The sequence below is a fragment of the Eublepharis macularius genome, chromosome 8 (genome assembly GCF_028583425.1).
Source record: "Eublepharis macularius isolate TG4126 chromosome 8, MPM_Emac_v1.0, whole genome shotgun sequence".
NCBI lineage: Eukaryota > Metazoa > Chordata > Lepidosauria > Squamata > Eublepharidae > Eublepharis > Eublepharis macularius.
In genome coordinates this window covers 131,306,263-131,329,676 of record NC_072797.1, presented here as the reverse complement: position 1 = coordinate 131,329,676, position 23,414 = coordinate 131,306,263, and the positions used below count along the sequence as shown (strand labels likewise).

The window sequence follows — 23,414 nt, the reverse complement described above, 5'->3', positions numbered from 1 at the left end:
GTTGAGATATCTCAACTCCCCTCTGTCTGGAGATCAGGGGGCGGGGCCATCAGCCATGTGACCATTTTCAAGAGGTGCTGGAACTCCGTTCCACCGCGTTCCAGCTGAAAAAAAGCCCTCTAGCACAGCAGGGACGTGAACCTGGTGCTTCAAGATCCTAGGTATCACAAACAAGTAGGGACAGGTTTCAAACAAAATATTGCCAAACAAGGTCCAAACGGTCTACAGAAACCTGATAGATAATAACAATAATGCAATTTTAATTCAAGTGCCAATGCAACGAGTGCAAAAAGTGCAAGGCAAGTATTCCAATATATATACTCCAAAAATACTAGGGACTATCCATCTGCACGCATGTAGCCCCAATGCATGGAATAGAGTCCACACAACACATGTATAACAACATGCATATAAATACAAAGTCTGTCAAAATGCTCAGTTCCAACAGGTTGTTTCTTACAAGCAAACCTGCCAATGAAGGGCTTCAAGATCCTAGCCTAACCCCTACGCCACTGGCTCTGAACAGACCTGTCTTTAATATTTTTGACTGGTTGCTAAATTTGTTGGTTTTTTAAAAGATTGTGTATTATGTGTCATTCTACTTGCATGGTTTTTTTAAAAAAAATAAAAACTGCCTTGAACTTTGGGAAGGCAAGGTTAAAAAAAAAAATAGAGACACGCTCAGCACGATCATTGCATGACCTGTTCAGTTCACCTAGCATCCGTCCGCAGACCTGGCAAATTGGGTCTGTTCAATGGGGTTGCATGCTCCTTTTGCGTATTTTTTCCCTGATGCAGCTCGTTCTCAAATGGGCAACTCGCTTTAGCATAATGCAGCAGTAATCCCGCCCGTCTAGAGAACAGCAAGCCCCGGCTTTAATGCACTCTTTCAATCAGATGCCTGAAACAATTCCAAAAACCTGATTTCCTCTTTAATTTGTTTACGTTGTGAAGGATTCCCACACACACACACCCCGAGATCTCCTCGTGGGGGTTTCCACGAAGCGACGATTTCAATAAAACCTATAAACGTAACGAGCCAAACTTTGCAAAAATGCAAAATGTTGCCCATTGCTGCTTTCTCCCTTGTTTTCCCCAAACGGGATTCTCGAAATCCCGGAGCGCGGATTTCTATGGACTGCGGCTCCCAGATAAAAGTCTTGACGTGGCCAATCTGGAATCCGCTCCAGGTCTTGCCCCACTCTTGAAAATCCGGAGGGGACAAATGTACAAACTGAAAGTAAAAACAGCTTAGCAACACCCAGCAAGAGGAAACTGGTTCCTGGGAGGGAGGGTGAGTATGCCGTTCTTTCGACGCGCACGCAGGTAGATCTGCTGCAGCACTAAGAAAGAGGGAAAGCCCCGGCTGCCTCTTTAAAGGACTGCATTGTTCGTCCTCGTCCGAAGTTCTGTTTCAGTGAGGCCGTGATAGGCAAAGGACCATTGAGAGACCGTGCAAAGCGAAAACCAAAAGGCGGAGGGTCGAATGCAACCCCCTTCGACCAGCATCGGCCCCTCTTCTGTTACTAGATCCAGAGGAGTTAGCCGTGTTCGTCTGTGGCTGCAAAATAGTAAAGAGTCCAGTAGCACCTTTAAGAATAACCAACTTGATTGTAAGCTTTCGGGAACCACAGGTCTCTTCGTCTGATGCATCTGACGAAGAGACCTCTCTTCTATAACTGGCCCTGCTCTTGTGAGCAAACACACACGCACACATTATTTTATCCACATGCCGGGAAAAGGCCCTCCAATTAATTGTGCTGGGGGGTAGGGTTGCCAGCCTCCAGGTAGTGGCTGGAGATCTCCCGGAATTACAGTTGGTCTTCAGGCCACAGAGATCAGTTCACCTGGAGAAAATGGCTACTTGGGGGAGGGGGGTAGACTATGGAATTATGCCATGCCAAGGTCCTTTCCCTCCCCAAACCCCACTTTCTCCAGGTTTCACCCCCAGATCTCCAGGAATTTCCCAACAAAGAGCTGGCAACCCTAGGTGGGACCAGTTAAAGAAAAAGCTGGCAATTTCCCCATTTGAATAGGAAGAGCTCCTAGTAGCAGCCGGTGTAAAAGGAGGCTGGCTGGACTTTGAAGGACTGTATGCAAAGGGGTTTATGGGGCCATCCTAAACTGAGTTCCTCCCTTCTCAGCTTAAGTAAATTGAGAAGGCTGTGCCTGAGCGAAGGATGGCACAGTCTGGAGGTGGAGCCCTCCCCTGGTGGCCCCACATCTGCATATAAGGAAAAGTTTTGCCTGATGGTTTTTGGGTTGTTTGGCAGCAGTTACTCGTTAAGAGCCTAGGGGTTATGCCGGATCCATCACTACTACTAGAAAAACAAGTTAAGGCAGCCGCAAAAAATGCTTACTACAGTCTCACTCTAGCCTAGAAGATGGCTTCTTACCTTGACATGGCTGACCTGGACCCATGCTATGATAACATCAAAACTTGACTATTGTAATGCACTATATATAGGTCTCCCATCTACGTAAGTTAACTAGGAGACCCCAGTTGGTGCAAAATGCTGCAAACTTGACTGTTAGCAGGAGCATGAACATCACTCCTATCCTACAGTCGCTCCGTTCGCTACCTATCGGTTACCGTGCTCAGTTCAAGGTATTGGTTATTACATACAAAGCTCTTCATGGCCTTGGCCCAGCATATCTACGGGGCTGCCTTTCTCCCTGTGTCCCTCCATGGCAGCTTCGCTCATCTGAACAGGTACTCTTACAGGTGCCAGCGTGCACATGGGCAAAATCAACAGCAGCCCGCACATGGGCTTTCTCTGTGGTGGCCCCTACCCTGTGGAACGGCCTGGCTGAGGAGGTCAGGAGAGCCCCCACTCTCCTGGCTTTCCGCAAACAATGCGAAACTGAATTATTCAAAAAGTCTTTTTACTCAGATAGGAGGGAAGTATTGTAGGGAGGGGGTCTCAGATGCTTCGCTAATGAGTTAGGGATCATAGACTTCACCCCTGTGTTGCCTTACATACTATCTTGTTGCTTTAAATATGTGCTCCTATGAGCTGCCTGCGCTTCATGTGGTCTAATGTCAGTCCTAGAACTGATTATGTTCTGTTTCAGCAATTCTTCAACTCTGTACTGGATGCTTGCTAATGCTATGTCTTTGTAAAATCCTATGACATTGTTTATGGAAATGTCCTTGCCACCAGTTGTACTAATCTCACACTATGTAATCCATCTTGAGTCTCAGTGAGAAAGGTGGACTATAAACAAACAAACAAATAAAAAACATTGGAGCGCTTCCAGACACAAATTCTCCCCTCTGCTGCGCTGCTGTGTTAAATGGGGAACCTTGTTAGCCTTAACCAAGGATAACATCAGGTTAGGGTTGACAGCTTCCAGGTGGTGGCTAGAGAGCTCCTGGAATTAAAACTGAACTCCAGTCTACAGAGATCAGTTCCCCTGGAGAAAATGGCTGCTTTGAGGATGGGCTCTGTGCCGTTATACCCTACTGAAGTCCTGCCCCTCCCTAAACCCCACCCTCTCCAATGTTTATCCCCCAAATCTCCCAGCAGTTCCCAACCCAGAACTGGCCACCCTAGTTCCTATATATGCCTTAACCAGAGCTTTTTTTCTGGGAAAAAGAGGTGGTGGAACTCAGTGGGTTGCCAGCACAGGGGGCAGCTCCTGTTGGGAGGAGGTGCCCCTGGTGCCACATGTGCATACGCAAAGTGTGCACACGCTCCTGGGACCATGCAATGATGTCACTTTGGGTCAGCTGGAACAAGGGGGGAATTTTTTAAAGTTTAAATCACCCTCAGTGAAAATGGTCACATGGCCGGTGGCCCCGCCCCCCCTGATCTCCAGACAGAGGGGAGTTTAGATTGCCCTCTGCGCCATGTGGCATGGAGGGCAATCTCAACTCCCCTCTGTCTGGAGATCAGGGGGTGGGGCCACCAGCCATGTGACCATTTTCAAGAGGTGCCGGAACTCCTTTCCACTGTGTTCCTGCTGAAAAAAAGCCCTGGACTTAACAACGATAACCAGGACTGACTATACTTTGTGCTGTAATTATGGCTATAGAGGGATCTCTCAGAGGTAGAACATGTGGTTTGGGCATGGAATGCCCCCTGTTCAATCCATGGCATCCCTAGCAGAAGAAAGAAATAGATGTGGGGAAAAATGTTCACCACAGAGATGCTGCCAGTCAGAGTAGAAAACGCTAACTTTGATAGACCCAGCGGTCAAACTCAGGCAGCATCAATTTAAAAAGAGAAAGTGAACTCAGGGTTTGCACCACATTCTGAATTCTGTAAGTTTTGTACTTTATGTAAATTAAGAGAATTTACATACTTGCTTACTTAAGTATACTTATTTTGCAAGGATAAAGTCCCTTCTTGCAACAAAGAAAACTCAGATTTTCTGACTTCCCCCCCAAAATTCCATGTTGTTTTTATTCTTGCAAAGTATCATGGAACGCAGGCAGCCCTGATCATTATGACTAATATATGCCCAGGCGGGACTAAAGTCTCAAAAATATAACCCAGAACTATGTGTTTTGATTTAGCTGACGCATTCACCTCCAAGAACACCTGAGCTCAAGAATCTGCCTCGCTGTTAACAGAAGATCAGAAATCCACTCTTTGGTTTCAGATTTGGATCTCTGCCTTTGATGACATCAAATCTTTGCCACCGGTGGCCACTGCAAAGGACCACAACTTAGAGGAGAACTTCTGTGGGACACTTCCTGATGTGGAGCATCCAAAGTAAACCTGAGCCGCGAATGCATACTTTTCATGCGTGAAAGTTAAGGAATGAATGCGATCAGGAAGAAGAGATTTTGGGCATTATGCTCCTGCGTGATGGCCTTTTTTTTCCTTCTTGTCACTCTACAGGTATCACATATCTTCCGGACAGCAAGTTGAAAAATGATAGAGGGATGGAATATGGTTGGGGTTTGTAGCGATTGAAAGGGTGGGAGGAAGTGGGCGTGGACACTGAGTGATTCCACACGCGTTGGATAATGCACTTCAAATCCTCTTTATAGATCATTTGGAATGGATTTTTTTGTGTGCGGAACAAAAAATCCACCTCAAATGATTGATAAAGTGCATTGAAAGTGCATTATCCAACGTGTGCGGAATCAGCCAATGTCATCACCAGGAAAGCTTCATAATAGAAGGGAGAAGGTTTCATTTGCCCTCTTTCTCCTTCCCCTAGTTATCCTTTACCTGTGTTCCAAGCTCCTATTTACTCATCTCTTCTCCAGGTCACAACTTCATACCCTCAAATCTGTACTCCCATTGAACTATTCTTCCATTGCAGATTTTTTATGGAAAAGATGACACTGATACATAATAACTGCCAGAGAGGGGGTTGTCGTTAGACTGTTGGACTAGGATCTGAGAGACCCAGGTGTGAATCCCCTCTCTGTCTTGAAAGCTTGCTAAGTGATCTTGGGCCAGTCACACACACACTCCCTCAGCTTAACTTACCTCACAGGATTGTTGTTATAAGGAGTCAGGAAGCAATTTCCCCCAGACCGGTTTGGCTAGGGATCTTGACGATGTTTTGCCATCTTCAGGGCATGGAGCAGGGGCTACTGGTCAGGGCTTATTTCGAGGGGGAACACGCAGGAACACTGTTCCGGCAGTTCCCCAAAGAGGTCACATGTCAGGTGGCCCCACCCACCTGACTTTCAGCCATTTTGGGTCCGTTTCGGTCTGAATTGGGGCCGAAATGGCCTGGACTGGGCCTCTGACAGGTGGTGGATCACTCTCCCACTCAGCAGCAGCCCCGATCCTAACCATTTTGGGCCCCTTTTCAGCCATTTTGAGCCCCTTTTTGCCATTTTGGGCCCACTTTCGGCCCTGAATGGCCAGGATTGCGTCCAAAACAGCCAGAATAGGTGATGTCAGGGGGTGCGGCATTTGCAAATCAGTTATACTAATGACACACTTCCGGTGATGGCAAGAGGCGTGGCATATGCTAATGAGCTATGCTAATGAGTTCCTCCAGCTCTTTTTCTACAAAATGACCCCTGCTACTGGTTATGTGTGTGCAGGAGCAGGGGGGTTAGGTCGTTGTGAATTTCTTTTTTTTTAATTTTTTATTTTTATTGTAGAAAAGTTAAAAGATAGAACAAGAGAAAAAAGTGTAACATAACAAGAAGACAACTACAAAGGGCCCAGAATGGCCTACAAATCAATCGACAAAGTTGTGAATTCCCTGTATTGTACAGGGGGTTGGACAAGATGACCCTTCCAACCTTATGACTCTATGATTCTGTAAAATGGAGGAAGGGAAACCAACGTTGTAAACTGCTTTGGGGGAAGCAAGTGGAGTGTGTCTTTATGGGGATGTGTATAGCAGTGGCATTCACATGATAGTGAACTGTTTTGTCACGTTCCACCTTGGCTCCTCTTGTTAGGTGTTGAGCAGATGCCATGGGAAAGGCCAGGCAGATCTGTGATCATTTGCCTTCCATTTAACATGCAGAAAATTATACATGTTACAGTGTGAAAATGATACGGTGAATTTTATATAGTCCTATGAAAAGTGCTCCCACTAGCTTTGGCTCTTTATTAAGAATAAGCAGTAAATTAAGAAGCTCTTCAAATGTGATTTAGAGAGTTATAGTTCAAATGGGTAAGTAAACTTGGAAACCATATGCAAGTATGTAAGAAAGGCAAAAATAGTCCACATTGTTACAAGATTTTAAGTATAATTCAGGCTATGTTGAAAGGTTAGTGGCACCCAGACATACAGGATCCCAGCAACCACATCTGGAGCATACACCACCTGCAACGTTCCTGATACACACAGTTGCCATTATTTTATTTTATTTTATTGAATTTATATTCCGCTCTCCCCGCAAGTGGGCTTAGAGCAGGGCACAACAATATAAAGTATCCAGTATTAAAACTGGGCAGCATAAATTATAAAATCAGTAACCAACAATACAGTACTATAAAACAGCCGTGCAGGTATTGGACCACCCATTCAGCCTAAACAAGCCCATGGGACAGGGTGGCCGGTGACAGATGGATACAGATGGGGCTCTTTTTCTGGGAAAAGAGGCGGTGGAACTCAGTGGGTTGCCAGCACAGGGGGCAATTCCTGGTAGGAGGTGGTGCCCCTGGTACCACATGCACGCGCACAAAGTGCGCGCATGCTCCCTGAACCTCACAGTGACATCACTTTGGGTCAGCTAGAACAAGGGAGTTTTTTAAAGTTTAAATCACCCTCGGCGAAAATGGTCACATGGCTGGTGGCCCCGCCCCCTGATTTCCAGGCAGAGGGGAGTTTAGATTGCCCTCCGTGCCCAGGCATGCAGGGCAATCTCAACTCCCCTCTGTCTGGAGATCAGGAGGTGGGGCCATCAGCCATGTGATCATTTTCAAGAGGTACCGGAACTCCATTCCACCACATTCCAGCTGAAAAAAAGCCCTGGGTACAGATGCCGTGATGTCTGAGCAGGGCGACTTGTGCCTTTTGCATGTGCGTACAGCTGCAATGCACATGAGCCAGAATCCTGAAATACACATGTAAGCATGTAAAAAACACCTGTTGCTCAGTTCACACAAGGTCACGGCATGTATTGGGAGTGTGGCAGCTACTCATACAGATTTATAAGTAAACTAGTAACAAAGCCTGTTGTGGGGGGAAAAAAATACAACAGGCTCTAGAAAGGGCAGGCGGGCCAGGTGTTGCCACCTCTGCTGCACCCCAGTCTAGTCGGGGGGAGGGCAGGGCTGCTGGGCCTGGCATTGCCCCCTTCCCAGCACAGCAGTTGGGCGCCATTGGGTCTGGATTGGGCCGCTGCAGGTGAGGAGCACCGGGGTGGTGGTGGCGCTAGGCTCATGCCCCCCATTGGGGCTGGATCGGGCCACTGCAAATGGGGAGTGCTGCCGAGGGATGGTGCCAGGCGCCCTGGTGGGCTTGTGCGCCTGGTAGCGGCCTGTTCCAGCCCCTTGGGGCCAGATTGAGCCACTGCAGGCAGGGAGCATTGCAGTGGGGGTGGCAGGTGCCCTGCCGCACTTCTGCACCCAGCAGTGGCCCATTCTGGCCCCGTTGGTTAGTTTTATAGGTACTACTGAACTTTTGCTCTTTTCTACTGCAATAGAACAATACAGTTCTATTTCTGACTGCCATGCCCTCCTCTGCAACCGCCTTGGGCCTATGTCATGGCCCCAGGCAGTGGTTTCATAGTATTGTCGAAGGCTTTCACGGCCGGAGAACGATGGTTGTTGTGGATTTTCCAGGCTGTATTGCCGTGGTCTTGGCATTGTAGTTCCTGACGTTTTGCCAGCAGCTGTGGCTGGCATCTTCAGAGGTGTAGCACCAAAAGACGGAGATCTCTCAGTGTCACATCTTTTCCACACTGTGACACTGAGTGATCTCTGTCTTTTGGTGCTACACCTCTGAAGATGCCAGCCACAGCTGCTGGCGAAACGTCAGGAACTACAATGCCAAGACCACGGCAGTACAGCCCGGAAACAACCGGGACAACACAACAACCACAACAACCAGGTTTCATAGTAGTTTCGCAGTAGCCTGGTATTGTTCAGAAGCACCTGGATTTTAACTCTTAATTGGTTTTATGCTGTTATGATGTTTTAATTGTATATTTTTGTTGCAAGCTGCCCTGAGCCTGCTTGTGGGAAGGACAAGGAATAGGCTGAATAAAATAAACAAATAAAATAAATACAGTGTAATAAAAATAAAGATGACATTGTTTTGATAATGGTGTCAGGCAGGACCAACTTAAATGTTTATACATTTTATAAAAATTAAAGTATATCATGTGATCCTTTTCCAAAAATCCCTTATCCATTACAATAGGTCTCCAGAAACCACAGGCATTAGTTCCCCTGGAAAAAATGGCTGCTTCAGTGGGAAGATTCTAGGATTGCCAGCTCCAGGTTGGGAAATTCCTGGAGATTTGAGGGGGGGTGGAGCCTGTAGAGTGGGGTTGGGGAGGGGAAGTGCCTCATTAGGGTATAACGTCATATAATTACCTCCAAAGCAGTCATTTTCTCCAGGGGAACTAACCTCTATGGCCTGGAGATCAGCTGGAATTCTGGGAGATCTCCAGCCACCACCTGGAGGCTGGCAACCCTAAGCATTATACGCTGCAGAGGTCCTTCCCCACCCAAACCCTGCCCTCCCTAGGCTCCACCCTCCAAATCTCCAGGAATTTCCAGGAGATGGCTGTCCTAAATGCCATAAAGTCGTCCTCCATAGCATCTGTTTCCTCCAGGGTTACTGATCTAGGATGCCAGGAGATTGGGGGATTCTGCTAGATCTCCAGTCCCCACCTGCAGGTTGGCAATCCTGCAAGATCCTGCTTCCCCAAAGGGCCCACACGCAAGGGCACAAATAGGCCAAGGCTTTCCCTGGCTGTTGCCTCCCCAGGTAGACTGCCCCTGGCCATGGAGGCTCCACCATCAAGGGGGCCCCTCCTCCTTCTCCTCCCACTTTACCCTCCGTTCTTTACCGGTCTCTCGCGTTTCCTAGCAACCAGATGGAAAGCTTGGATGGCAGTTTCCATGGCTTCCTGCGCCACTACGGAAGGCCCAGTGGCTGAGTCCGGCGTAGCTTCACGTTCAAAGAAGGTAGAGCTGGAAGGGCTTTAAGGGACTGTCACTAAATTACAACAGGCTTTTAAAAGGGGGCTTCTTTTGTGTCTCCCCTCCAGCATTCATTCTCAACCTCCGCCTCTCACTCCCAAGCGCTTCTGACATAATCTGAAGCCCAGTACTCCGTCCTTCTTCACTTTCTCCCCTTCCACCTGCTGACCACCGATGACCCCCTGAGGCAACCTTATTGGGCGATGAAACTTGGCCCTGCACACCTTTGCCGTGCGGTGGGGAGTCAAATGGTTTTGCCCCACTCACTTCTTATCCCCACGTTCTGCATTCTGAGCATGCACGGGGATAAAAAGTGAGTCGTCGGCAATATGGTTTGCCTTTTATATAGTAGGCTAGTTCATGGCAGTGGAAGAAAACATATAGGGTTGGACCTAGCCAGCTTTTTCATTCAATCTCACCTAATTTCCTTCCATATTTCAGCCACCATTCCACATGGGTTTTGTATGTGTAGGTCTCGTGATTCTCAATAACCTTTATAAGTGGTCAAAGAGGATTCTTCCTTCCGTTCTCTGAGCAGAAAAACTTGTTGGATCCAATCCATAACATCGTTTGTTAAAAAGAAAATTGGATAAACACGAGCATTATTGATATGCTGTTACACCAGGTGCGCACAATGGAATTAGCAAACTAGGAATTGTGATATGTCTTACTTAGAGCTGCTGTTAAATGTTCAGCTTGTGTGGATATGTTCAGTGGGATAATGCTGCAGAAAGGTTCCTTCGCTCATGTGTGCAGAGCTGCAATGGCTGGTTTATAAGCTGACAGCTCAAAGCATAAGAAAGTAGTTCAAACAACCGGACTATAATCAGATGAGAGAAGAAAATACAGCAAATGGTGCAAAGGAAAGAATCTTTAATAATTTATACACCCCTCTGATTCATAATCCATCCTGTTTTATATAACAATTGCTCCCTGCTTATCAGCTTCTTTTATAATGAAGCTGATGTGTTCTTTTAGCGATGCCCTTTTTAAACAGTTTAAATTAGACCAATAGGGTTTGGTGGGTTTTTAAAACGTTCTCTAAATCCTGCAACCCTTTGTTTTCAAATACCTGAATAGAAAGAGGCGCTGGGCCTGGGGGTATCTAGTTTGCACATGAACACACACTGGGGATTCCTCTATAGCCCAGGACAGAATGCTAGCTTTTTGTTACCATCCTTGATGAGTTAGGCTCCTAAAAGATTTGTTCCTACTTTTTGGAGCTGTGCTTTTCTAATGACTCATATACAACCTGCCTGGCCAGAAAAAGAAATATTTTTATTTTTATGCTATAAAGTTAGTTTTATGTGCGTGACCTGTGCTTTAAATCTTAGCCATCCTGTTCGCAGACCTTGGGTGCTTTTGAGATGTGGGGGTGTAATGTGAGCCGCCTGGGACAGTTTTAGTGCAGTATTTTAATCGTGTGATTGCTACTGATGTTTTATTATATGTTTTATCATATGTATTTATATGTTGTGAATCTGCTCTGAGCCTGTTTTCCAGGAAAACGGACTATAAATGAAATAAAATAAATAATAATTTTGACCAGTGAAGGACCCCAGAGCTGAAACACGTTTGGTCTTTGGTCCTTATACAAGTGTAAACACTATTAATGAGTTTTTGTGATTGGTGTATACCATGTTCTTGAGTTTTTAAAGGTATTTCAGATATGGTATTTTTAATTGTATGAATCTGTGCACTGTGCAATAAATAGTTCTACATGTTTGATATATTTTTTCCTGTTGCTCAACCTTCCTGGCTTGATATTCAGGTTGGGGTTTTCCCCTTCTGTTCCATTCCCACCCACCCCCCTGCCCCCTTATATAGTTCTTTCAATGTTTAGAATGCTTCGTATACGTTATTGGACTGTAATCCTTCCAACAACTCTGACAGATAGGCTGTTATTATTCCCAAATGGCAAATGCGGCTTACCCAATTGAAAAAGGAAAAAAAGGTCTAAAAATGACTAAAGGCTAAAAGGTAGCAAAGGACTAGATTCTTTAGGCAAGTTATTTTCTGCAATGCCTGGCATAGTGCTCTGTCCTGGCAGCGTTCCTAAAGATTGCCAGGTTTCAGCAGTTCTTTATGGATGAGTCATTTCAAAATGGAATCAATTATCTGACCTATTTATTGATCTGGACAACCATGGTTAGTGTGTAGGTGGCGATTAGGAAAACAGTGCAACTCTGAGTCTCTCTACATGAGACGTCTTAACGCTAGTACGCTCAAGTGTAGAGAGATGCAATGTTAGCCGGGAAGCCTAGTTTAAAGAGAGTGAGCAGAAGTCTCTGTCAATTTCACCTCTCTACAGAGCCAGCAAAGATCACTCCTCAGTGGGTTTGTTAATTTCCTCTTCTCTTGACAGAGCCTGTGGGGAAGCGGAGAGGAAATTAACAAGCCCTCTTGAGGAGAGATCATTGCTGACTGTAGAGAGGTGAAATTGAAGAGCCTTCAGCTCTGTCCTTTTAAACTACGCTTCCCAGCTAGCAGTGCGTCTCCCTACACTTGAGCATCCTCATGTAAGATGTCTCATGTTGAGAGACTCTGACTGATGATGACATCTGACTGATCATTCTCCAAACCATCTCTATCTGTCAGGATCCTCCTTTCTGAATCTCGCAGTCAAGGTGGTGTCATATTTGATAATACTGGATTTTTCTTCATTTCCAAAAGGTGGTTGTAGAACTTGGGAAGTCTGAAAGGATGGAGACAAAAAGCGTGGTTTCACAAAGGGGTGCACCCGAAGAGGAAGAACGGCAGAAATATGCAAGCTTGTTGGTAAAGAAACCAGATTCTTCCAGCGCCACAAAGACAATGGTGAATAAAGACAGCTACCCTGTCTTGGTTTGGTGGTCGCCACTGACAGGAGAGACTGGGCGGCTTGGTCAGTGCGGTCGAGATGCCTGCTTCTTTACTATCAACAGGACTTATCAGGACAATCCTATGACGAAAGCATTTCTCTTCTACGGTAAGAAGCTGGCTTGCTTTATTTTTCAAGATGCCGAATGTCTTCTTCCTTTTTCTTTTGTGTCGTTCAGCAGTTCAGAGGCACATTTTGAAAAATGCAACAGAAAATCTTAGGAGCTGTCTTTTAAGGAGGGGAAAGTGGAGGCCTCAATGTGCCAGTGAGATGCTTTGGTCTTTTGGCTGTTTTCTCGTCGCCACCCATCCCTTCCTTACTCGACAAGCGCCAGAGTGCTTAATTAGTAGTGCTTAATTGACAAGCACCAGAGTTCAAGGCTACCAGGAAAGGCTTAATTTGTGATTGGGGAAGCCCGCCTTCAGGTGAATGTCTTTTGGTTGCAGTTTCGTAAGTGAGAGGAAGAAGGGATCCAGTCATGTGCGGCAGCCCAGTTTGGAAGAGGAGACGCTTCCAGGCCCTCCTCAGCCCTCCCGAAGGTTCAGCCAACCGGGAGCTTGGATTTGAAATCACTGAAGACAAAAATCACGATTTCATAATTTGTTGGCATGTGTGGAATTCTCTTTTTAACCCTGTGAGATAGGTCAGATTGCAAGATAATGGGCAATATCCTGCCATGTCTGGGTGGAAAAGTTTCCTCCATCGCTGCAGCTCCCCCCGGAAAGATCATTCCTAAGGTTGCACGGACTGCACAGGGGAAAGGCAGTGAGAGTGTCTGGGCTGGACTAAGAAAGGACAGGGAACGAACTTGACTCCTCCCCTTTAGCCTAGCTGTATGTATGTGGAAGAGGAAGAGGAAAGAGGAGCTATTTCTGACTCTAGCCCCGCCCCTCCAACCTGCTGTCCCTCCGTACAAGTTCCATGTGTTGGAGATACTTGTTAGTTAGTCTAGCTGAGTTGCACAGTCAGTAAAGCAGGGCTCATTTTCAAGGGGAACGCACAGGAATGCAGTTCCGGCAGTTCCCCAAGGCAGTCACATGTCAGGTGGCCTCGCCCACCTGACTCTGGGCCATTTTGGGCCCGTTTCTGCCTGTATTGGGACCGAAACGGCCCAGATCGGGGGCTCTGATGGGTGGTGGATCACTTTCCCGCTCAGCAGCGGCTTGATCCTAACTATTTTGGGCCCCTTTTCAGCCATTTTCAGCCCCTTTTTGCCATTCTGGGCCCAATTTCGGCCCTGAATGGCCAGGATTAGCTCCAAAACAGCCAAGATAGGTGACGTCAGGGGGTGTGGCATATGCAAATCAGTCATGCTAATGACACACTTCCAGTGATGTCAAGGGGTGTGGCATATGCTAATGAGTTACGCTATTGAGTTCCTCCAGTTCTTTTTCTATGACCCCTGCAGTAAAGCATGGAATCAAATTTTCCAGACTAGTATATTGTAAAAAAAACAAACCCTTCACTTGTACACCTTGTAGTAGAATAGAGAGAAGCCTAATCTAAAGGATAGTCTTCCCCATTAGCAAGTGACCAGCTAACCTCAAGGGCTCAGGCATGCTGGGTTGCCTTTATTCCAACCCTATGACCCCGGTACTTATCCCGCCAGGGTCAGGAAGAGCCAGGGCAAGAAAGAGGAATGCAGGAGAGCCACGTCTTCCATGGAAGATGAAGCCTTCGTCTCCTAATAGCAGCGGATCTCATTTGACTGAAAGCCCATTGAAGAGTTCGTGGCCTTAATCGGGATTCATGAATGAAAAAGAATGAATAGGAAAGAAATCAAAGCTGACCTGATTTTCACGACAAAAAGAACGCTTGTTTCCTGCATAATTATGCTTGGGCCGAGAGCCTCCATTTGAGCTGATTTACAGCGAGTGTTAAATTCAGTACATCATCACACGATATTAAAGTCCCAATTATTTCAGTGAAACAAACTTTCATGTCACTTTTGGCCCGGAGGGTGGCTTTTTCAGACGCCTTGATGCTAAATGCCCAGGCTCCGTGCAGTCAAGAGCCCCTTCTGTCCAATTGCTTAGCTGTTTTTAAACACTCCTCCTCTCGAGTTTAAAAAATAATTTTGACTCAACAGAAGAGTTGATGAAGTTGCAGGTGGAGGAAAAAATCTCTCGGCACACTTGCTGCAATTTCTGGCTGGATTGCAATCCTTAGGTGTTCATAATTTGTACTTCTACATGAAGTGTTTAGAACTAGGTTATTACCCCACTGAAATCAATCATCATAAAACCCATTGTTTGCTTACAACAACCCAATATATATGTATTTCTGTTAAGGGGAATGTTCCACATGCATATTCCCTAACTATCATATTCTAGTTTCTCTCTTACTCTCAGAAGGAATTCATTGTGAGCTGGCAAGTGGATTTCTGGAACATAGCAAGTGTCTTAACATTTTGACATTTTTCCAGTGTCTTAACATCCATGCAACGGTCACCTCCAGGCTAGATTACTGTAACTCACTCTACGCTGGGCTACCCCTGGGCCTGATCTGGAAACTACAACTGGTCCAGAATGCGGCGGCATGGGTCCTGACTGGTATACCTTACCAGTCACACATCACACCTGTCCTGTGCCAGCTGCACTGGCTTCCGGTTGAATTCCGAATCAGGTTCAAAGTGTTGGTTCTTACCTTTAAAGCCCTGAGTGGGTTGGGACCGGCATATCTTCGGGACCACCTCTCCCTGTACATTCCCCGGAGATCGCTTCGATCAGCGAATAAATATTTACTCGTGGTCCCCGGCCCTAAGGAAGCCTGCCTCGCTTCAACCAGGGCCAGGGCCTTTTCAGTCCTGGCCCCAGCCTGGTGGAACGCTCTGTCAATGGAAACCCGGGCCCAGCGGGACATATTATCGTTCCGCTGGGCCTGTAAGACAGAGCTGTTCCGCCAGGCGTTTGGTGATTGAAGGGGGCGGTGCCATGTCGGCCTCCCACCTTTGGGGTGGGGAAGGTTCTCCCCACCACTGCACCTTGTTAATTTGTTTTATTATTTATATATTGATTTTAGTTTTTGTTTTTATCGATTTTAACCGTTCACCGCCCAGAGCCCCTGGGGATGGGCGGTATATAAATTGAAAAAATAAATAAAATAAATTTTTGACCACCATAAGTTAAAATTTCTGTCTGCATCAGTGGTATTGGCTTCCTTCATTAAAACTCTTAGCAAACACATGCAGTACAACAGGCCTACCTTAGAATAACCCATCACTCTTTCTTCACTGTCACATATGACAGATTTCCTGTCTAAAATGTTGAAACCTGCCCATAATTGAAATTCTATTATGCCTTTAAAAGACCCTTTCATTCCTCTCCATCTTATTCGGGTCTGGAGCATATTCTTATCACCAGGGCTTTTTTTCAGCTGGAATGCAGTGGAACGGAGTTCCGGCACCTCTAGAAAATGGTCACATGGCCAATGGCCCCGCCCCCTGATCTCCAGACAGAGGGGAGTTGAGATTGCCCTCCGCGCCACGTCGGAGATCAGGGGTGGGGCCACCGGCCAGGTGACCATTTTCACCTAGGGCGATTTAAACTTTAAAAAAACTCCCCCCTTGTTCCAACTGACCCAAAGTGACATCATTGCATGGTCCCAGGAGTGTGCGCGCACTTTGCGTGTGCGCATGTGGTACCAGGGGCACCACCTCCCACCAGGAGAGGTGGGGGGGAAAAACCTTATGGCCTTCATGATTGCAGTTCCAAAGTCTAGTAGATGATTACAATTGCAATTTAGTAATTTAAGATTTCTAACCCTGTTTCATAATTCCCTGGGAGCTGGTGATTTTTATGTTGAATTATTTCTGCTGTCAATTTGACCGGGCTCCAAAGGAGCTGTTGTGTTTGTCGAGCACAGACTTGGCTTTCTTAATCTCCAGACTGGTAATAAAAAATAATACCTGTCTGAAGAATATTCTCTTCATAATCCAGAGCCACATATATATTCATTGCATAGATAACCTGATCTCTGGAAGTCTGAGGAAACAAGTTTTATCGTGTGTGTCTATTAGGATAAATCAGACTTTGATATGTTTAAGGGCACATATCAAAGTGTTTTATCATCTTGCAACAAGATTTTATGAAACCCACAAATAAACAAAATCTACAGAGCAATCGTATCATTCAGTTATTTCATGGATAGTCCCCTTAATCACCTTTTCTCATAGGTCTCACTGATTGCATTTGCATACATATTCTGATTCCATACAGGTTTATTCAAAAGAAAGTTCAACTGAATTTGTAGGGAGTTTACTCCCTAGACAATGCGTATACAATCAAACAAGGCAGTTTGGTGTAGTAGTTAAGAGTGCGGGACTCTAATCTGGAGAACAGGGTTTGATTCCCCACTCCTCCGCTTGAAGCCAGCTGGGTGACCTTGGGTCAGCCACAGCTCTTTCAGAGCTCTCTCAGCCCCACCCGCCTCACAGGGTGATTGTTGTGGGAATAATAATAACACACTTTGTAAACTGCTCTGAGTGAGAGTTAAGTTGTCCTGAAAGATGGTATATAAATTAAATGTTACTATTATTATTATTATTATTATTATTATTATTATTATTATTATTATTCTATAACCTTAGCCTTGATTCTCATAAGGCATGGTAGCCAACCTCCCTCTTGTCATTTGGTCCCACATCCATACTGTGTTCTGCTTCCACATCAACTCAGTCATGTATAAAAATCTGGATTTTGTAGAGGTGCACTGATCACGTGGTCTTTATAGCTCTATATAATTCAGATAGTTTTATGTCACCAAGGTGTAATGTTGGTGGAGAATGGGAGTTTTCATAGCAAGAGACTAACAGAGGTGGTTTGCCATTGCCTGCCTCTGCAACCCTGGTCTTCATTGGAGGTCTCCCATCCAAGTACTTACCAAGGTTGACCCTGTTTAGCTTCTGAGATCTGATGAGATCAGGCTCACCTGGGCTATCCAGATCAGGGCATGTCATTGAAGAAGTAAGCATAAGAGTGTTTTTGGCAGCTATCCTAAAGTTTGGTTCACCTAATGCTATTCAATCAATCAATTAGTCAATCAATCAATTACCTTTATTGGCATTAGAAATAATAATAGTCTACAATCAGAGACAGGGATAGGCAGAAGCATAAGCATAAGCAAGCAATTAGTAGCTAATGCTATTCATACCATTTTAGGAAGCATTCTCAAAAGTCTTCAGAATTTTTTTGTAGATGTCCTTGTTTTTATGCAAATACGTGGTGAGAGAAATGCCATTTCTTAACATCTAGGTACAGACTTCAGTATAGATGGCTTGCCTCTTCCCCGTAAGGAGCACCACGACTGGGCCCTTTTCCATGAAGAGTCACCCAAAAATAACTACAAGCTCTTCCAGAGACCAGCTATCACCTTGTTCAACTACACAGCCACTTTCAACCGCCGTTCACACTTACCGCTCACAACCCAGTACCTCGAAAGTATCGAGGCGCTACAGTCACTGAGGTACATGACCCCTTTGCAAAAGAAGAACAGCTTGAGGAAGCGGCTCGCTCCGCTTGTCTACGTGCAGTCGGACTGTGACCCCCCCTCGGACAGGGACAGCTACGTGAAGGAGCTGATGACTCACATTGAGGTGGACTCGTACGGAGCCTGTTTGCATAACAGAGACCTTCCGGAGCATCTCAATAATCCGGCATTCATGGACAGTGATAATTTCTACGAGATACTTGCTCAGTACAAATTTGTCTTGGCTTTTGAGAATGCCGTTTGTGAGGACTATGTCACGGAAAAACTCTGGAGACCACTGAAGCTGGGAGTGGTTCCCGTTTATTACGGCTCTCCCAGCATCGCAGACTGGCTTCCCAGCAATAAAAGTGCTATCCTGGTGGCAGGTTTTTCACATCCCAGGGAGCTCGCAGTGTACCTCAAGGCTTTGGATACAGACGACAAGGAATACGAGGCCTACCTCGAATGGAAATTAAAAGGCTGCATCTCCAATGAACTGTTGCTCACTGCTATGAAAGAGCGCACGTGGGGAGTGCAGGATATCACGAAGGACAATTATATCGATGCTTTTGAGTGCATGGTGTGTAATAAAGTGTGGCAGAACATCAGGAGAGAAATAAAGGTACTGTGGCAGTTTGGAAATTTTTAAAAAAACAATGTTGCAATGAGAAGAGAGAAGGGATCTTACCATTTAGGGGGGATGTAATTATAATCTAAGCTAATATAATATTTAAGGGAATTGTACATTGAATATATGAGATAATGAGAAGGGGTAAATAGATATCTCAATGAGGTATACTATATATGATATATAACATAAAAAAACGGGTTAGTGGATCGGACTTTACATCATAACATATTATGTGGATGTGCTATGTGGTGTTGTGTGCTGTGCTACATTGGTGGCATAGCATACAATATATATATAATATATTACTATAATATATACTATATTGATAGTGTATTTGATGGAGTATATGCCTAAAAGAAAAGAAACAGAATAAGTCTAAAGTAAGAGATAGTGTGATCCCTGTTATACATTATACTATATTGTTGTTATATTGATGTGAGATATACTATATTGATAGTATGTTTGATAGAGTTTATGTAAAAGAATAAGAATGTGCTTAGAGTAAGAGATATTACGATTCAAAGTTGGTAGGAAAATATAAATGAAATAGATTTAAGTAATAAGAAGGGTTAAGGGTTGGAAAGCTGTTGGAAGTCAATAGGGGGGGAAGGGGGGGACAGAGTAAGGGGAAAATGGGATTATATGTGTTAAATTTCGAAAATTTTCTTTTGTTTTTCCACTCACCAATAAAATTTCAAAAAAAAAAGGAGAGAAATAAAGGTAATTTATAAATTTGACTTCTTGATTCCAGCCAGGCTAGGAACCCATAGGGCACCAAGTCAGGCCAGTCAGGTACCAATAGGGTCGCCAGGTCCCTATACCCTCCTGGCAGGAAGTGGGGGGCCTGGCACTTACCTCGTGCCCATGGTGAGGTCGTCTTCGGTGCTTGCGTGATAACATCACTTCCGGAAGTGCACAAGGGAGCGCTCCCACACTCTGTGCGGAGTCAATTTGGCCTGTTTGGGGCTCAAATTGGCCCCAAATGAAGCACAGAAACGCTCCCGTGGCTGGTGCAATGACATCATTTCTGGAAGTGACGTTGCCACGCCTGTTTGGAGCACGCGCATGGTGCGCATTCCTGAACTGCCTGCTGGTGGCGGGCAACCTCCAGGAGCTTGCCACCTCCCGCCAACCACGGTGGGTTGGCAGACGAGGTGGCAAACCCTGGGAGTTTGCCCACCACTGGCGGGCACCTGGGAGCCCTAGGTACCAACTTTCTGGAATATAGTTTTGGGCCACAGAGACAGACTTGGGCTCTCAACAATGGCAGATGGTGATCTGCTACGGGAATTTAACTGACTCAGGTCCTAAGTACATGTCACTTTTTACCCCAGGTTCATGTGATCTGTGTGCATTTGTGAGTTTCCCTCTGGGAACTCAAATCCCAGGTGTACATGGCCCGATTCAGACGGGGACTGTGGAACATAAGGAGAAGGAGCTTCAGCCTTCTCCCTGTGACATTTCCCCAACCCAGAGCTGGCCAGTAGGGTACTATTTGCCCTGTGGCATTCCACATGAACTGATACGGGAGAAAGGCATAAGCACTCTGCCCTTCTGCCCCAGATCCAAATCTGGCTTTGTGCACCTGTTAATTGAATTCACAGCAGGGAACTCTCAAGTGCAACTCTGATGGTTCTTGTGGTAGACCTAGACCTCAGTCCTGACATCTTCTAAGAGGGCCTGAGGACACGCTGAGTTATTGCAGGGAATTTAAAGGAACTGTCCTTCAGTTTCATATTGTAGAGCAGTTGATTGGTTGCAGATTGCACTGTTTCTTCTCCACTGCGGACCCCTGAGAGAGGAAAGTACTTTTGGGTGGCTGGATTTAAACTCCAAAAGGCCCTAGAATTGGAACTTAGTAACTTGTTCTTTGAAATGTTGTTTACGGCTCCAAGTCTTATAAATTCAGATGTTGGGGGGTTTAGGAGCCGGGTCACAACATAGTCCCAGGCAGGGCTTTTTTTCTGGGAAAAGAGGTGTTGGAACTCAGTGGGTTGCTCTCGGAGAAAATGGTCACATGGCTGGTGGCCCCGCCCCCTGATCTCCAGGCAGAGGGGAGTTTAGATTGCCGGCGCGGAGGGCAATCTAAACTCCCCTCTGTCTGGAGATCAGGGGGCGGGGCCACCAGCCACGTGACCATTTTCAAGAGATTCTGGAACTCTGTTCCACCGCGTTCCAGCTGAAAAAATGCTCTGGTCCCAGGGTAATGTTTTGTTTTCAAGTAAATATCATAGCTAAAAATATATTGTCATCTGAGGTGGTGCAGAGTGGTAAGCAGCAGTACTGCAGCCCAAGCTGTGCTCACAACCTGAGTTTGATTTTAGCGGAAGTCAGGTTCAGGTACCCAGCCCAAGGTTGACTCAGCCTTCCATCCTTCCGAGGTCGCTAAAATGAGCACCCAGTTTCCTGGGGGTAAAGTGTAGATGCCTGGTGAAGGCAATGGCAAACCACCGCGTAACAAAAAGTCTGCCAAGAAAATGTGATGCATTGTCCCCCCATGGCTCAGTAATGACTTGGTGCTTGCACAAGGGACTACCTTTACCTTTACCTGTGACTCACTGACTTAAACTGGCAAACACACCACAGACAACAGTTACAGTTATATGTATATACAGTAGTTTATTAACAGAGATACCACAAGGTCACTTAAGTAAATGCTTTATAATAATGTGTATTGAGTGCAACTTCAAAAGATGAGAATGTGCCAAATACAGTTTGATCCACGGAAGCTGCGGTTGAATATATTTTAGTAGCTTTGAAAATCCATGCTAAAGTTCTAATGCCCACTGGCTAGTCTTTTCTGAATTTTAACTTTCCATTTTAAAAATTAGTAGGACCTATTATTTTTAATTCTTATTTGTTTGTTTTGTATGCTTAATATTGTATTTATATTGGAAGCAGCAACAGTAATGGTACCCTGACTTTGATTGCTCAGATGAGCCTGATCTCATCAGTTCTCAGAAGCTGAGTTGGTCTTGGTTAGTAATTGGATGGGAGACCTCCAATGAAGACCAGGGCTGCAGAGGCAGGCAATGGCAAACCGCCTCCGTTAATCTCTTGGCATGAAAACCCTTCTGGGGGCGCCGTAAGACAGCTGTGATTTGAGGGCACTCTCTACCATCACCATCAGTAATGGTAAAGCGTAGCAGCCAGCGGGCTCTTTGGATAGCCCTTGAATGAAGTGAAGTTTGATCCAAGTCTTCCTCAGAGCTATTGCTAGGAAAAGTGTGTGGCGCCAGTGACAAAATGCCCCTTTTTTACCTTTTCTTTAAGAAAAGGGGGAGGGAGATGGAGGGGGCAGGGGGAGAGAGTGCACACAGGAAAAACAGAAAATGTTTATAAATGTTTGTTGTGGGTTTTCTGGGCTGTACTGCCGTGGTCACAGCTGCTGGCGAAACGTCAGGAACTACAATGCCAAGACCACGGCAATACAGCCCAGAAAACCCACAACAACCATCGTTCTCCGGCCGTGAAAGCCTTCGACAATACAACGTTTATAAATGTATGTATTTATTGTATTTGTACTCTTAGTCCCCAATTTTAGTCCCCATATCTTCCATACTGCCTGCTGATTAATAACACTTGCATAACATTTCTTTGTCCTTTGCCAGGGAATGTTACCAAGAAAGTGGAATGCGGAAGCTAGCCACCTGAGCTGCCCCAGACCTGAAGCATTCGTTTTTTCATCTTCAAATAGTCACAGAACACCTCTGCAAGACATGTGGATACCAAGTTTCGAGCAGTCCAAGAGAGAAGCGAAGGCCTTGAGGCAGCTGGTCGAAAGGAACCGAAATTTCACGGCTCAGGAATTTTGGACTCTGGTGTTCAAGGGAAGGAACACCAGAGGCCTTTGACTTCATGAGAGAGGGAGGGAAAACCAGTTTGCAAAAGATCTTGTAGGATAAGCTGTTGTCTGAAGATGGCCTTAATATGGTAAGAAGTGGTTTTTGCCACAGGATATACGAAGAGGAAATGTGGTATTAGTGAATACTAATCCAGAGTAGAAACACTCCAGTCAGGTTGAAATCTGATATGTTTTTATACTAATACTTAGTATAAATTATGAGCATAATTAATACTGGAGCACAAGCACCCGGTCTCCATTTTATATTTTGCATTGCATCTGCTCCTGCCCTGGAAATTGCTTCCAAGTCACTTGGAAAGACATCGGTCCACGTGGTTCAGCTAAACAGCGTGTCTATAAACTATCCAAGCAATGGACCTCCCACAGGACCAAACATCCCAAACTGCTGGAAAGCCAAACCCTATGGGCAGAAGCCTTTCCCTGAACAGAGTCCGGCAAAGGGGCAGCTGCAACCACCTTGGGAGAGATGTATGTGAAGGGGGTCTCAGAGAATATGCCTCACCCGAAGCCTGCAAGGGCTGCTTTATAGTATTCAAACTGCTGGTAACACCTGTACAGTAGAGCCACTGTCTGTGTAATTGGTATGGTTTCTTTCCATACTGACGTTGCTGATCTGGGGAGGATCACTGGGGAGAGAAAGAGCCAGGGCTTTTTTCAGCAGGAATGCGGTGGAACGGAGTTCGGGAACCTCTTGAAAATGGTCACATGGCTGGTGGCCCCGCCCCCTGATCTCCAGACAGAGGGGAGTTGAGATTGCCCTCTGCGCCGCTGAGCGGCGCAGAGGGCAATCTCAACTCCCCTCTGTCTGGAGATCAGGGGGCGGGGCCACCAGCCATGTGACCATTTTCTCCGAAGGCAACCCACTGACTTCTACCACCTCTTTTCCCAGAAAAAAAGCCCTGGAAAGAGCCACATCTTTTTCCTGATCTGCATACTGCTTTGTAGAGGTTTTCTGAGCGCCAAGGGACCCTAACTGTGCTGCTCTAATCATGCAGGAATTTGCAC

At 45.8% G+C, this 23,414-nt stretch overlaps 1 protein-coding gene across 1 annotated transcript; it reads left to right on the top strand.

Annotated features, from left to right (window-relative positions):
- The first annotated feature begins 1,254 nt into the window (after window positions 1-1,254).
- FUT10 (fucosyltransferase 10) lies at window positions 1,255-23,087 on the top strand. Its single transcript, XM_054986197.1, has 5 exons — window positions 1,255-1,294; window positions 4,523-4,850; window positions 12,261-12,555; window positions 17,700-18,535; window positions 22,156-23,087. The coding sequence occupies exons 2-5, from the start codon at window positions 4,770-4,772 to the stop codon at window positions 22,396-22,398; spliced, it is 1,455 nt and encodes a 484-aa protein (XP_054842172.1). The 5' UTR covers window positions 1,255-1,294; window positions 4,523-4,769; the 3' UTR covers window positions 22,399-23,087.
- The last annotated feature ends 327 nt before the right edge of the window (window positions 23,088-23,414 follow it).

Coding starts and splice junctions, on each gene's coding strand:
- FUT10 (XM_054986197.1), top strand. CDS start 4,770: ATGAATGCGATCAGGAAGAAGAGATTTTGGGCATTATGCTCCTGCGTG. Junction 4,851..12,260: donor TCCTTCTTGTCACTCTACAG/GTATCACATATC, acceptor CATTTCCAAAAG/GTGGTTGTAGAACTTGGGAA. Junction 18,536..22,155: donor ACATCAGGAGAGAAATAAAG/GTACTGTGGCAG, acceptor GTCCTTTGCCAG/GGAATGTTACCAAGAAAGTG.